Raw genomic sequence first — 17,326 nt, forward strand, 5'->3', positions numbered from 1 at the left:
CCTCACTGAGTTTCTAATTTAGGTTTGAGTTTAGGCCACTCTAGAAGAAATAATCCCTGAATTTATGGCGTACCAGAAGAAAACGAGTAGGGATCAGTAACTGATTTTGTAAAACGGCTGTTCAAAAGCCATCTCAACTTGGCTGATGAAGTTGAGCTTCACACAGAGCACTGGTCCCAAAGCCAGCCGCAACCTCATCTCCGACATCAATAATAGTGAAATTTCTACAGTTTCACATTAAAGATTTGGTCTTGAGAAAAACTTAGCGGTGAAAGATTGAAATCGAGGGCAAGCAACTTTACTTTGAGAACGACTATGCAGCCAACATTATGGAGAAGCGCAAGGCATATGGAGCCATTAAAGCAATACTGAAGGAGAAGGGGATCCGGTTCCAGACATCCTATACCAAGATGTGGGTTCAATGGGATTCTGGACTGTGGATTTACTGGAATGCGGAAAAGGCAGCCCAGGACCTGAATAAATGTGGATTCCAGGTGACAGAGGACGAGCGCCATAATGGCTGTGGAAGGGTGACTGAATGAGCTGTTGCCATAGAAACACAACAACACTTCAGGTAGAGCAGCCCAACATGCAAGAGAAAGGCGCACTGAGTTTAGAAGAGTCTCACAGTGTCAGAAATGGTGCGGTTTAATCACTTGCAGTGAAGGAATTTGAATGTTATTGACATATTAACGTGATTTACGTGATTTTTTTAGGCGAAATCAAGAATTCGCCTCTAACTGGTTTTATTTACCAACAGAGAGCACAAAGGATAGGGGGTCAAGCAGTGGCCTGGTTGTGACCAGGGAATCAGGCACTGGCCTGGCTGCAGCAGGCAGGAGACAAGGAGGTCACCTAGGCGATGACAGGAGATGAGGAGGCTGCCTGCAAGACATCAGGAGATGAGGCAGACATCAAGAGACTGGGCTGGATCTGACAGGATGTCAGTAGACTGGGCTGGATCTGACCAGACATAAGAAGACTAGGGTATAGCTGGTGGGACATCAGAAGACTGGGCAGGAGCCAGTGGAACATCAAGAGACAAAGTGAGGCCTAGGCATGAGCTGCGACACTGCCATTCCTTGGCCCGGAGCCTGGGATGAGTGGGCAGAGAAGCTCTCGGGGCTGGGAGCCTGTAGTGCAGGTGGAGCAGCGCTCACTGAGCTGTGAGCCTGAAGAACGGGCATAATGGCTCACTCCGGGCTGGGAACCTGGAGCGTAGACAGAGTAGCCTTCTCAGGACCAGAAGCCTGAAGGACGAGCAGAGAGGCTTTCTCTGGGCCGGGAGCCTGGCCTAGGGTATCCAGGGGCATAACAGAGGTGAAGCTCTGGGCTGGGCTCTGGAGTGGTGAAGACCTCACCTGGACTGGGTGCTGCAGCGACCTCACCTGGGCCAGGTGTTGGCTGAACCGGACCAAGTAGGACGATCTCTGGTGCAGGTTCGGCCCGCTTCCTTTGTTTCCTCTTCTTAAGCCTGAGGAACTTCGGGGAACCAGTGGGTGAATCTGCGTTGAGCTGAGTGACCTCATGCAGGGGGAGTAGGTGTGCTGGGTGGCCTCTGGGTGGAAGTAGCAGGCTGAGTGGTTTCAGGAGGTGAAGAGGCTGCAGCCTTGGTGACTCCCCACACTTCGGCCATCATGCACTGGACCTTCCCCACCTCTCGAGGATCCACACCTGAAATAAGTTTCGCAAGCATCCTCTCCTGTGACCAGAAGAGGGCTTGGGGATCCTCCAGACGGTGGATTAGTCCTCAGCTCCAGGGTGTTGTCTACAAGGGACAAAAGTCCTCCACTTGAAGCCAAGGCAGCTCCTGTGGTGCTGGCAATCCCTTTGACCCACAAATCTGAGGTAGCCGAGGTATCTGGTCTTCAGGATGTAGAGAGGCGTGAAAGATGGAGCAAAAGTGCGTGCTGCAGGGATCGTTGGGGAGTGCAGTCATTCTGTCATGTGCTGAAGTGATTAACACAAGGGCAGGAACATGGATATAAAAGTAGAGATAAAAGTTACAAGAAAATATGACAAAATATTTAAAGGCAGCTTTTTTTAGTTTTTAACTGGTGGTGTTAATGATCCCAATGGCCTGGGACTAGAAGCTTCTCCTGAACCTCTCAGTCTCAACCATAAGACTCTAGAGGCGCCTTTTTGTCCTGGTGATTCACTCAACACGCCTCTCAACACTCAACACCCTCCGCAGGCCTCTGTTGCTAGGACAACCTACACATGATGTAAATAGTATGTTAGACAGCTCAGTTTTCAATTAAGTCTAAGACTGGGCCGGTCTTTTATTACGTGACATAGGCAGCCACCTAAGGTGCCAATTTCCAAGGAAGCGCCGACTTGCCAGCCAATTTCACTTGGCTTCGCCCAGGGGTTGGCAGAGATGATGCTCACCTAGGGTGGCACATCGGCTAGGACCAGCCCTAGCCTTAGAGAATGAGAATTGCAGATCTGTCAATGCAAATTACTCCTTTCCTTACCCTTATAACAGCAATATTACATAAAATTCTTCGGTGGAATAAGAAATTTAATCAAGCTTCAACCTTGCAGGGTTTTTGACATGACCTGTGCCTACAGCCTCCTGAACAATGTTGTTTCCCAGTGCATTAGTGCTTCATTTTGATGAAGACAAAACTCTGTATTGCGGTTAATGTTCCGACTGAGTACTTCATTGGACCTCATTTACCTGTGAATTAAATGAACAGAATAATTAAGATAATGAGTTAGATGAAGATTTAATATATTACTATTGTGCTGAATTGAATTTATATTGGCCAAGAAACGAGGCGTCATACTCATAGAAATGGGCGGCATTTCAATTGTTTTTTTTTTTTGCGTATTTCACGTAATTGTGTGACTGAGAGTACATCTAATTGTTTAAGTATATTCGGTGCACCATTCGTTTTCATGCGCCCCCTTTACAGTGGCTGTGGTCAGTCAATGTCAGGGTATCAGTCAGTACTGAAATAGCAGTCATCCACAAAGCTGACTGTTCATTGGGGCAGAGAGAGTACAGCTGACCAGCTGGCTGTATCCTGTTGACCTCTGTGGTGGTCAACTGCAAGGAAAGTACTGTTATTGTAGGTGCTGATCGCCCCCTGCTGGTGCAACAAGATGGTCACATCATACTTATCCAAGTACTCTGGCCCCAGAACAACTATATCATAGTCACAAAAAAAAAAAAAATTAAGATTAAAAACCTGTTATTTAGAAGTTGTGAGGACCACAGAAAATACATCAATAAAATAAACAGAAAATTTTATGAATATACCACAATAATTATGAAAGCTTTCACCATTCCAACAGACGTCATTATTTTTATTAAGGTTAACTAAGGCGAGTTAATTAATGGCGCTGTTAGGAACAATACTCAGCACCAATATCCAATCCTAGCAAAGCCTCTAAAACAGGATATCTTAACTGCATATGCTAGCAAAACTTAAATATTATCAACTACAGTATTTGTGCATAAATTACTAAAGTTTAAAATCATTAGGCCACTTCTAATGCAGTGATTTTTCAGTATATCCATATTTGTTTTATTTTATTTTGTATGAAAAAACAAATTCTACCCACAAACTTTTACAGTTTCTGGGGTAAAATCACTTTAAAAAGGATTGTATTTACTGCATATCATATACATAGTATCACACTTATTGAGAATTTACGTGCATTGTTGATGATCTGAAGGGTCGTCCTCTGGGTACACTGAAGAGGAGTGTTTTCATCTACATTTATTTTTCATGCAGCCATTATCCAGCCACATTGATATGTTGATGATATGCTGTAGTCTATGATTCAACCTTGAATGACAAAAACAATCATCATTTAGGTCTCCCAGGCCTCCCATGGACTGCCAATCATAGCTGTAACTGCAAGGTTATCAGAAAAGCTTGCCAATAGCTTTTATCTGGCTGTGTGGCTCAGACTCTGTGTCTGTGATCTTTCTGCGACTGGCAGAGTGATGTCACTGTTGAGCCCTTGAGCAAGACCCTTATGGTGCGTTCCATTTGCCTTGGGATCCGATTTTTGGATTCCGAGATTACGTTACATCCGCTAAAAACTCGGGAAAACCGAGTCAAATGCGTTCTATTTGCCTTGAGATCCGATTTTTGGATTCCGAGATTACATCACATCCGCTAAAAACTCCGGAAAACCCGAGTCAAATGCGTTCCATTTGCCGCAGAAGTAGCAATACCATGGACCCATATAAAAAAGCAAGATTTTTTTGCTTAGCCGGACAACTTGTCGAATTTAAGGCACCTCAGTTTAAATGGCCTTTATCTTTGTTCACTTACAATTAGTCCAAACTACCTTAAATCCAACAAATAATCCAACTAATTATGAAATCCAATTCTAGCCCGGTTAATTGTTAGCCATTGTTAGCAATATCAGTTGATAACACATTACACGCAGTGCTTCATGTATAAAACTCTGTAGCAACACGTCCACAGATAAGTTGAATGGTATAGTGTGTGCACCGATTTAATGAGCCACAAATGAGAAGTAGTGCTGAAACAGTATAAAACTACAACTTTCTCTTCTGTTGATAAAGGCCGCAGCCATCTTGGATTCTGCCCTTGGGATCCTCTGTGCTGCTCCGAGATATTTCTCAGATCTCCGAGAAACGGGAGCGTGCATGTCGTCATTCACGACTTCAAAACTCAGAATCCAATTCGGAATCCAAATTCTGAGGGCAAATGGAACCCACCATTAATCCCAGTTGCTACGAGGACACTGTTAGACCGTACTCTCTGATTCTCATTTGTACTGTACCATGCTTTGGACAAAAGCTAATATGTGGTGGTGTGCGTTTTTCATCTAAGAATTACAATAAAACTAGTATCTTCTCTCTCTCACTCAAGCAGAGAAATTCATCCATCAAATTGCCAGACAGAGAAGCATGATTCATCACACCAGAGAACACATCTCCACTGCTCTAGAGTCCAGTGACGGCATGCTTCACATCACTGCATCCAACGCTTTGCATTGCACTTGGTGATGTAAGGCTTGGATGCAGCTGCTTGACCATGAAAACCCATTCTATGAAGTTCTCCACGCACTGTTCTTGAGCCAATCTGAGGGCCACACAAAGTTTGGAGGCCTGTAACTATTTACTCTGCAGACAGTTGGTGACTTCTGCACAATCAGCAAGCGCTGTCCCCGCTCTGTGGTTTTATGTGGCCTACGACTTCGTGGCTGAGTTACTGTTGTTCCCAATTGCTTCCACTTTGTTATACTACTAACAGTTGACCGTGGAATATTTAATAGTAAGGAAATTTCACGAATGGACATATTGCACAGGTGGCATCCTATCATGGTACCACACTTGAATTCACTGAGCTCCTGTGAGTGACCCATTCTTTCCAAATGTTTGTAGAAGCAGTCTGTATGCCTAGGTGTTTGATTGTATACACCTGTGGCTATGGAAGTGATTGGAACTCCAGAATTCAATGATTTGGAGGGCTGTCCCAATACTTCTGGCAGTATAATGTATATATACACAAACACCCATGAGTGCCAAGTCAGATATAAGTATCCTAAACAGGTGCATTGGGCAAGGGTCTGCAGACTTTCCTTCACATTCATTAAACCCAGCTAGGGTCACTTGTTTATTAATCATCCATGAAACATATAGCCCACCTCCACATACACGCTGTCCAGCTGTCTGGAACCAATGTCTTAAGTTATTTGGTATTATGTGACATTAAACCAAAAGCATGTAATTGAATTGATTATATCATGACAGTTTTCTTCACAACTGAAATTAATTTCAGCTCTGCTTCAGTCTGCCACAGTTTAAAGATAACAGGATTTATGGAAGCACAAAGACAGTTTCAGGGATTAAATGATATTCAGCTATCTCTTGCTGTGGTTTGCCTTTGATCACGCAGATCAAATAAAGCTCAGTTGTTTAAAACAGGAGCCACTGTTTCAGGGCTAATGTAAAAGGGCATGCTTGACGGCATATACACAGTGCTAGGTGCATTCTTACCCCTGGTGGTGTGTATCTGTACTCTTAAAACCTATTTAAAGAAGTCTTCTACCACGCTACTCACCAAATAATCTAATGTTCATAGTTCTAAGTCCAATATAATTGTTAAACCATTGTCAAGAATAGTTTTGTTCTACTCAGAGTATGATCATTTAAGCCTTTGAATGCTTCTCAGTGGTAGAGACGACAATTTTTGTCTTTTATCAATGCCAGTCCGGTCCCACAGAGGCCCACTTCCAGTCTGTCCCACAGAGGCCTCAGGTATGTAGTGATTGTCAGCAGGAGAGAGAGCCCAGTCAGCAAGTCATCTTTGGATATATAACTACTCTGCCTTACAGCAACATTGTATCTAAGATGGGAATATATGTTACATCATTTTCTGATAAGAGTGAACCTAATTGGCTAAGCTAAATGGAGAAACAGAATGCTTATGAAATTAACTCTTCATTAAACAGTGATAACCAGACACGCCTCGGAATTCTATTCTGAAATGAATCATTAAGTTTATATGTTATATATACTGTAACTTGCTCTTAATATCCAAACAGAGGTATAGCCAAGTGATTCCACTATTTAATTTTATGATTAAAAATATAACGACATTGTCACATTTTCTAATACATGTTCTGCTTTCTAGTACACATTGCTGTCTCTGAGCCTTTCAGGACTTGTGTGGAGACATTCACAGGAACACTGAGTAATACCCAGTCTGGGCTTTGGAGCTTGACTTGAAACAGGACCACACTCTCAAATTTTATTGCTAGATCGACTTCAGACCACTGGCGTGCCACAGAGTAGAGTGAACTGGACGTTTTCAGTGGTACAGCTGCCAAGCCACGTTATAGATGATGATCCTCCAGTGCATCATAATGCTTTTAGTTTTTTTGGGAAATGATGAATCAGCTTCTTCAGAAGGAGCTTTATAGTGAATTCACCTTTTCTCATTTCTGTCATTGTATTTCATAATTTCTGTTGTTTTTTGTTTGTGTGAAACTTCCCCAGGACCTGAGATTGGGGGAAAGGATCTCCTTTTTAGAAACTCAGCTAGCTGTAATGGTTGTTCTATTTTCCTGTACAGCTGGACACAAGCCCCTGCGCCCCCCCTGACTCTCACTTAGCAGGTAGACACAGAAAACAAAGCACCAATGCAGGGCTGAAATCCTACAGTAGTTGGCTGGCAATAGGATCGCTGTCAGAGCCAGAATGATCAGCAATGAGAATTATAAATGCAAAGTCAAATAAGAGATGCCAAGATACAGAAATCGTAGGTTTGTCCCTCCCAGAAAATTCCCAGAGTTTGTTATTGCTCTTCTCCTGATTTGTCTAAGTTAGCAGGGAAGGGATTTCAAGGACATGATAGGAGTGGGTGTGTATGAGTGGGTGTGTATGTGTTCGTATATGTGCATGTATGTGTGTGTGTCTTTTACCAGAATGTTACAGGGGATATCTTTCTCCGTTGAAAGTATTAAGGAATTTGGTTGAGGGATGAGTAGAACAGGTTAGTACTTTACTGAGAAGGGGAGAGTCAGACACAAAAATGGTTGTTAGTACAGTCACAAGATTTCATTCAAACATTATTAGTATTATGTTTTAGTAAATTTAGTATAGTAATAGAATTAGTAAACAAATAACAGAAGATTATAGAAATTTCTCTGCAATTTGGTTTATTAAACCCAATCAATTTTAACGAAATATTTAGATTCCTTAAGGTTCATATTAAAAAAAAACAGAAAGAAAATTATCCATTCAAGATGATTGGATGAGCAGGACCCATGCACATAGGAGCCAGGGTGGATGATTAAAATGACAGAAGTTCAACTGATTGAAATCAAGAAGACAAAGGAAGTCCAAGCAGAAGTATGTGAACAGGAGAATCAGTCAGGTAGGAAAGGCAAGAAAACACATTGAAAGTATAATCACGCAAAACTCCAAAAAGAGCCATGAAACAGGAAGCAAACACATGAGCAAAGGGGACATTCACAGCGGCATAGCATACACAGTCTGTAATGCACAGATATCAGCAAAGCCGTGCAGTCAGGCAGAAGCAGCAAGCAAGACCCAAATGACAAACAGAACAGACTAAACTCATGGTATCACAGAGGATAAAATATGTCAAATTAAAAGGTTTTCAGAAATAGAGATTTTAGGGTTGGGAGATGGGGCTTTTATTTTAAGGAATTAATGAAGGAGGACTTTTTATGGCGAAAAAAGCCAAAATGCAGAAATAGAAAGTGCTTCCTAAGATGCCCAGTCACACTATCTCAATGAATGTATACTTCTACTCTGTTTGGCTGCAATGTTATTTTCTGGACTACTGCAAATGATGCAGGCATGCACTGTGTGGTAGAATGTATTCCACCGCACAGTCTGCACAGTGTTACACCATTGCGCACAGAGTGGCAGACAGTGAGATATACACACTGCACTAAAGATGCAGCAATTATTTAGGTGATTATACCCACACTTTGGGCAGTAGACATTACACCTAGTTGCGCATAGCATTGGTGGACATTAAACTCACCCACACTCTGCCTCAGCTAATAATATTTTATTAAGGAAAAAAAAAACACTCTTCTAATTATACTTCATTTTCAAAGCACCGTCATAAACAGTATAACCTCACCCCCCAAGAAACATAATGAGATTAGATTACAAAATACTGTTTACTGTCAATCTCCCTAAAATATTTTGCGAACGTTTTCATAAACTGGACCATTTGACTCCCCCATCAATTTAAAATAAAAACCTCTTCCCTTTCTGGTTTCAGTAGGGTGAAATGTGAGTTGATAATTTAGCTTGTAAAATTGTAAGGATGCATCTATAATAAAAACGTAGAATGTGATAGGTGTGGCCAAGAAATTGTTTTCATCCACCTTATAAATTGGTAATTTATCGTAAATAAATATATATATAAATATATAATAAATAAATATATCATATATATATAAAACACATATAAGAAAAATGTTGAGTATTTGATTTGTATAAAAATGGATTATGTTAAATTAAACGCATTACGGCATGCGGGTTTAAAATTCATCAATAGTGTTTCTGTTAGTATTAATGAAGACAGTAGATTGGACACGTTTGCAGTGGTATTCCTGGCATGGAGTAGCATGCGGGACACTGCACCCTGTAACTGCTCATCTCCTTTTCTCTAAGTCCAGTGGCAGGCAGCAGGAGAGAGAGCCCAGTCAGCAAGTTATCTTTGGATATATAACTACTCTGCCTTACAGCAACATTGTATCTAAGATGGGAATATATGTTACATCATTTTCTGATAAGAGTGAACCTATTTGGCTAAGCTAAATGGAGAAACAGAATGCTTATGAAATTAACTCTTCATTAAACAGTGATAACCAGATATGCTTCTGAAAACGAATCATTAAGTTTATATGTTATATATACTGTAACTTGCTCTTAATATCCAAACAGAGGTATAGCCAAGTGATTCCACTATTTAATTTTATGATTAAAAATATAACAACATCATAGTGATGATTGTTTTATTTGGAAATGCATATACAGCTCAATATCATGAGATCTCTGTAATCACCATTGAGTTAATCCTGGCTTAGCCATGAGTCCTCTCATTTTCCAACAGGCTGTTGCTATTGATAGTGCTGCAGGTCTTTACACTGACGCATATTTATAAATTACTGGACTTTTTCACATGTCTAAATTGACAATTGCTGAAATGTGAATGTAACTCTTCATATTAATTATAAGATAATCAATAATCAGCGGTGGCCTGTTACTTAAAGCTAGCATTAATTACCGAGATATATATAGTCTTTATACTTGAGAAGAAAAAAAATAAAAATTGCGGAATTTTTATAAAAACCTTTTCTGAACTAATATGGAAAGAATATTTTGATGAACTCTGTCCATTCCTACAGCCTGCTACTGGAATCAGAATGAAATATTTCTAATGTTTATGCCAATTATAATTGAATGAAAATCGACACTGAATTATTGATTTCTTATTCATGCTATGAAATTCTATCTTTATATGAAGATACATAAAAAGGAGGAAAAATTTAAATCAGTTGAATATTAAAATATATGGTGTACTGATTTGTGAGTGCTGTGGTGCTGTCAGAGCCGATGGAGGGTGCTGGATTAGGGAGCTATAAAATAGACAATAATGAAAAAAATGAATTAAAACACTGGCTCTATACCTTGAAATTGAAGTTTGTATATTTTAGTTAAAGCAAACTAAAGAGGAGATAAAGAATAACCCAGGGCAAACCAAAGTATAAGACAATTAGAATGATATCTACCATATAATGCAGTTTGTTTACCATAGCGTGTCCAATGCCTGCGTGCTTGGGGAGGAAACAGGGGGAAAAGGAAAAGAAACAATGATAAACTGTGAGATGAAGAGAGGAAAGTTCTGCAGTCTGAGGAGAAGCGAACCAGCCACATCATCCTCATAGAGTGACTTAATGAAAATAACCCAACAATAAACGTAACTTTTAATTTTTTCAGAAGATACATATGCAACAACTTATCATTAAATATAAGGTTTGTAATGTATTTGGCAAATAAAAATCCAAAAATAAAATAAAAAAATACAACGTATACCATATAAAACAATTTGCTTAGAAAGGACTGTCATGTTTGTTAGTAAGTAGGAAATCAATGGATGACTCATATTCCATGAAAGACACAATGTTAATATATATATATATATATATATATATATATATATATATATATATATATATATATATATATATAAAATGTTTAAATATATAATGTTATATATATATATATATTTAAAAACAAAAAAACACCAGGACACATTCACATTTTCGAAACAAACTGACAATACTTTCAGCAAAAAAAATGCTGAAATTTCTGAAGAATTTTGTTAGTAGAAAAACACAAGAGTTGGAAATTAGTTTCCACTGAGAAAGATTTGGGGGGAGCATGGAGCTCGAACCGTAATCAGCTTGAGAACAGGTATGGCTGGGATGTCAGTGAGCTTTCTGGGAAGATGCATGCCATCCTTAAAACAACTGGCAGCTTATTTCACAATGAACTCTACTTAGGTTCCTACTCAAATGCCATTTTTGTGTTATAAAACATCAGATCAATTTGAAAAACAATACTAATACTTTAGAAAATATACCCAATATGCCCAGTAAAGAACAGACCTTCCATTCACCTGATTTATATTGATAAAAGAGGAAAAATACTGACAGAAAAGGGCTCATTAGCCTTAAAGTGCATGTATTTCTGTGTTTAGATTGCATTTCCGTGATTTTCAGACATTTAATTATGCCCCCTGCCTCAATGAAAATCAAGGCACACACAAATAAATGGGAACCAGAATACAGAAAATATTGCTTTTATATCAGCAGCCAACCTGAAAATTTCTAGATTGTAAATCCTGCTGGTAATTTCTTCTAAAATGGATTATTAAACAATGAGTCATGCATTAAGGACAACAATGCAAGGTATTTGCAGGCTGAATTTGTTCCAGCTCATTAAAAGTCTTGCTGTGCTGTTGAGAGAGAGACACCTGCTATTGGGCACTTAGGTTAGTCTTGAGTTAGACCATCAGGGCAACCTGAAATTATTCCACTTAGAAACATGCAAATTTCTTAAACCTTCCCCTAAATAATCCATTTGGTTTTATTTAATTGCTATTGGTTTTATTGATGAAATATAAGTAATAGTTTATCTGGTACATTAACAGTACAGTCAAACCTCGGATTATGGGTAACTTGGTTTTGCAAGATGAGCAAATTTAATTTTTTTTTAGCTTGATAAACAAGTGAGGTCTTATACGAGTATTATGTATACGCTTTGCCTACTGAGCATCACGTAATCACAACTGAGCCGATGGTTCTTCTCTCTCTCTCACGCTGCGAGATTATGGGTAATCCTTTACCATGCTCGGTCTCAGTCGGCATGCCTCACTCATATATAGTCAAAATTTAGTAGAGAAGCACCACCCGAATAAGGGTGTAGCATTGCGAGCGATGAATCTGTTTGTGCAATGCCCACATTTCCACGAAATCAAAAAGGAGGTAAAAGCGGCTGTCACTGGATAGGTTCCGTGTTAAAGTTGTACAAAAAGAAAAAGATTCCAGTGAGCCGATAGATAGCAGTGATTCCGTTAGTTATAGTGAAAGTCGTCCTACAAAATAACCCTCCTCTTCTCTCTCTCGTCTCCCTCACACCATGCATGATTCTTTTCAAAGGTAAAGTGCAGGTTCATTTGTTTTATATATTTTTACTTTATATTCTGTATTAATAATTTTTATATGAATATTTTTGGGTTGTGGAATTAATCATCTGAGCTTCCATTATTTCTAATGGGAAAATTCACTTTGATATACGAGTGCTTTGGATTACAAGCGCATTTCCGGAACGAATTATGCTCACAATCCGAGGTTTTACTGTATATGCATGCACAAATTATATTTTAATCTATTGTAAAAAAAAAAATGTGAATAAAGCCTCCCTCAGGCCTGTCCCATACAGTGCTAGATGCCATAGTATATATTTGGCTGTATAATGTGTAATCAGCTAAAAAATGTACAGATTACTGTCTTCAGCTGATTCAAGAACAGCATGAATAGTTTGTGTTTGTCATGACAGAACTTGTATTATTCAAAGAGCATTTCAAAATATTTTAATAAATGGATTAGTTTGATCTTAATAGATTTGCATACAAACCAGGTCATTGTACAAGACACATTCACATTTTCTAAACAAACTGACTGATTTTGTCATTGTTGAACAAAAAAGAAACAAGGAACAGATAAGACAAATAAAACCTGATGGCAAACATACAAGTGGCATCACAGATGAGTTGGGGGGGGGGCAGTGTGCATCATTGGTCCTTCCTAAAGCTTTTAAATCAAGCATCACAGTCCTTGATGGCCACCACAGGAAATGAGGGAGAAGCCAAAAGGCACAAGGCAAGAGGAAAAGAACAGTTAGTGTTAAAAACCATGATGGGGTCATGTGAGGGCATCAAGGGGGACTCGCAGGAGAGCTGCCCACCGTGAGCTCAGTGTGCACAGACACATACAGCCTGCTGTGGAGATTCCTTGTGCTTAATCCATGATGGGGTCATGTGAGGGCCCCATGGTTATGGTGAGGACCTATGGTTAAGGTTAGGGCTGGGAGGGGTTTAAGGTCGTCACCAAAAAGTTCTTATTTTCCCTGCCCCCGCCCCCCCCATCATTAAAGGGAACACAGAGTATTATAAACTAAGCAGCTCCATATATAATTTGTGGGGTTAATTACAGGGGACCCCCCCCAGACGGACCATGTTTTGCTCTGTTCCAATTTCCTGGGAGTTGGGAGGGGGCAAAAATGTGGACAGTCTGGGGGTCCCCAAGGACTGACGTTGGTCTCGAGCCTATGCCAGGTAGCAAAGGGCACATAATGGCTTAGACGATTTTAAATTACAGTGCAAACAATGAGATAAAATCAGTTTTCTAACCTAAGATCTCTGCTGAATGTGTGACATCTGTTCATCTGCTCAAGCAGCCATTGCCTTGAACTGAAACAAGTCAGAAGCGATCTGGTCTTTTAAAGAGCACGGCTGTGTTGACAGACAGGTCAAAAAGCAGCACAGCCGAAAAGATGGAGGGGCAGTGGACCTATCGGCTAGTAAGGGGAGGCTTGTCAGGACCCAAATCGCATTATATTTTGTTCTGTTCATGAGCTAAATGGGTTCAAAACCTTTCCCCATGAAGAACATTCAAAATACATTTTTGTATTTTAACTGAAAAGGTTTTAAGAGTTTGGCATGCACAAAAAACTTAATATGTAACAACCCAAAATAGGGATAATTCTGTAAAACTTCTTAAAGGTGAACAGATACAAGTATGGAAATCAGGGCACAGAAATAATTTTCACTATTCATATTCAATTCAGAAATAAACAGATGAAAGCAGTATGCTTCTGGCCTGTTTATATTTTGCTTTCCTTGAATAGTGGATGACAGTAAAACCAGAGCCATTTTCATATGTAGCTCAGAGAATTAATCATACCCGCCATCCAAATAGCACAGCGTAACAGGGCCTGTCGCTAGGTTACAAATTGCTTGAAATAGTGGAAATATCACAGCAACTGATGTAATTTATTTGATCAATGATTGATTTGATAATATCTGTTCCCTATTCTGTTAAACTGAATTTTTCCATAGACGTGTGTCAGGGTGGAGATTCTGAGGTTATGATCACAGAAGGTGATTTTCGGGAAAAAAAAGAAACTGTATTATGTGCTTTGTGCATTTGGGGAAAAAAATGTAATGAGGATTTGTATGCTCATGAAATTTTGTACTTGTGTAGCCTGAGATAAGATGAGGATTTGCAGAGTGCCTTCAGCATGCAGGCTGACTTAATGGTAAAGACTGGCTTATATCACATCGATTTTCCTCATGTCTGTATTTTACATTGTGCCAGGCAGCTCCTATTATATTGTATATAACTAGGTTTCTTAAACCTTAGTCATTCTGGTACAGAACAAGAAGAGATAAGTGGATATGACTCTTGTTAGGAATGTATGCAATCCAGGAGATGTCTCGTCTCAAGGTTTACGAAGCTGGCATCGTTATACAGTATTAAACTGTTTTACATTTTCCCAAAGAAGACACAGTTTGGACAAGTGATTCAGCGAAGAATTGAGTCCCTGGCAGTAGTTAGTGGCAGTAGCAGTAATAAGACAGGTTTTTGCATAGAGGATCTTTAAAATATTCTGTAAAAATCTTAAATCCTAAATACATCCAGTGCTAATGTCAGGGCAGCATCTTTTGCTGCTTCTCCTTTAGTGCACATAATAGCTTTGAAATGTCTCTGTTCTGACTTATTGAGGTCACTTTGACAGGGGAGAGCCTTCGATTGGTCTGATGGATAAAGTGTTAGTTTTGATCTGTCCATGTCACCATGACAGTACAAGATCACCAGGAGGGGCTCTCGTGAGTTATAATGCAAATTGCTCGTCCAAAATTTCAGGGCTGGTAATTGACTCTCATTTTTCTGCTTAGTCTGTCACTGTCTCACTTACTTGCTCTCCATCTTTCTGTGCGGCCGTCTGCTTTTTTTTTATGTCTACAAATAACAGAAGCCAGATAAATGCTCTCTTCCATACATACTAGGCACATTAGGGCTCAGCTGACATGCCATTATTAAGGTGCCCTAAATATATCAGCACTGCTGGATAAATTACATTATTATTGGGGCCGATAATGGTTCTTTAAACAATAATGATGGGGGGAAAAGCTGTCCAATGGAAGAAATGCAGAGACACTATGACTTTACCACTCTTAGCCTGGGATTAGCCTGCTCTGCGATTCAGTCTAGCCCGTGTAAAAGCATATTCAATTATATAGAGACCAAGGAAAATTCTTTGTGATTTTTATTTATAGACGGGCAGGATTTGCCAAAATATCAAATTATAAACCCCCAAAGAAAACTAGTTTTACACTTAGGCTACAAAATGACACAATATATTTACATCCACTTTTATGTTTGTTTAAATTTTGACCATATACAATTACATAGAGAAACAAATCTGTGTTCAGGTTAGAAATGCAAACGTCCACAATCTAAGCCAGACAATTTCACTTTGTCTTGGACAGTACACACTGATGGTAATGCGCCCCTAGAGTACCACATCGGCTTGGACCAGCCCTGAATTTCATTAAACAAATATTTTATGTCATTTTAACTTTGATATAACCTTTGATTTGCTGGATGAGTTTGGCCTTTCCCATTTTGGACCCTCTGCATACAGGGACTATAGTGGTCAGATGCCCTTTAACATGGATACAGAAGCTACACATCAGATAAGCAGTGCAAGTTTTCATTTGACTCTTCTGTAGTATTTAACAGAATGAATTAAAATTCCAACAATTTTTGCACCAGTTCATAAAGCTGAACAAAGCCAGGACACTGGTAACTGCTTATAATGGAAAATCCTGGAAGTTATCAGTTGAATCCTGAAAGACAATGGCATTTTCCAATCAGCAGCGTCGACAAGTCTCTGCAGTGTGCCTGATGATTCATAGTATGTGATCCATGCTGCATCCAGTGCTTCTCATATTGTTTTATACTTCTCTCCGAAATAATTCCTTTCAATAATAATATCCCACTCCTGGGTTGTTCCCTGCCTCGTGCCCATTGCTTCCGGGATAGGCTCCGGACCCCCCGCGACCCAGTAGGATAAGCGGTTTGGAAAATGGATGGATGGATGGACGGATGGATGGATTTACAAACGAGAGGAGGCCATTCAGCCCATCAAGCTTGTTTGGGGAGAACTCAACTAATAGCTCAGAGTTGTTAAAATCTTATTTAGCTCTGATTTAAAGGAACCCAGGGTTTTAAATTACACTACACTAGCAGGAAGACTACCATACTTTAACTACATACTGTGTAAAGAAGTGCTTCCTCAAATTCATTTTAAAATGTTCTCCTGCTACTTTACACTTATGACCACGAGTGCTAATATTTAAAATAATATTGAAGCAGCCATTTGGCTGAACAGCATCCCGACTTGTTAGAATCTTATACATCTGGGTGAGATCCCCCCTTAGTCTCCTTTGCTTGAGGCTAAACAGATTCAGCTCAGCTAACCTCTCCTCACAAGACATTCCTCTAAGACCAGGACTCATTCTCGTAGCCCTATGTTGTACCCTTTCCAAGGTAGCAATGTCCTTGTTAAGGTATGGTGACCAAGCCTGCACACAATACTCTAGGTGGGGTCTTACCAAGGAATTATATAATCGTAGCATCACCTCCCTTGACTTAAACTCCACCCACCTACAGATGTAACCCATCATCCTATTGGCCTTTTTTATTGCTTCCCCACACTGGTGAGAGTGGGACATGGAAGAATCAGAATGTTATTTGAATCCAGGTAAACCATTTTCGCATGGATTATAGCATGAGAATCAGTCATATGATGAAGACTTTGAATCAGGTACACAACAATATGGTATGAATGCGGATCTATTGTTTCATATGTAAAGCTTTTCTATGCTGTCCATAAAGTATTACTTGTGTGTGGTCCTTAGCTTGTTTACCAAACTTTACCAATCCCAGTCCTGGAGGGCCTCTGTATTTCACATTTCGGTGTTCTCTCAGTTTTAACACATCTGAAACATTTGCTCATTAGGTGAAAAGTAGAGTCAAGTGTATTTTGAGTACAGAAGATACTAAAATATGCAGTACCTGGGAGCCAGGACCAGGATTATACCAACTACTGCATTTTTTAGTAAAGTACTGCTGTGTTACTTTTATGTAAACAGTACATCACCTCTGTTGACTCCTGCTGAACTCCACTAACTTTAGAGACTGTGGAGTT

At 39.7% G+C, this 17,326-nt stretch overlaps 1 protein-coding gene across 1 annotated transcript in view; it reads right to left on the minus strand.

Annotated features, from left to right (window-relative positions):
- Positions 1–17,326, minus strand: part of LOC125750613 (neurexin-2-beta-like) — a 357,714-nt gene that overhangs the window by 260,546 nt on the left and 79,842 nt on the right. The window contains exon 6 of the mRNA XM_049028714.1: positions 10,297–10,320. Coding sequence (XP_048884671.1) covers positions 10,297–10,320 — 24 coding nt within the window. The remainder of the gene's footprint in view (positions 1–10,296; positions 10,321–17,326) is intronic.

This window comes from Brienomyrus brachyistius, chromosome 10, assembly GCF_023856365.1.
Source record: "Brienomyrus brachyistius isolate T26 chromosome 10, BBRACH_0.4, whole genome shotgun sequence".
NCBI lineage: Eukaryota > Metazoa > Chordata > Actinopteri > Osteoglossiformes > Mormyridae > Brienomyrus > Brienomyrus brachyistius.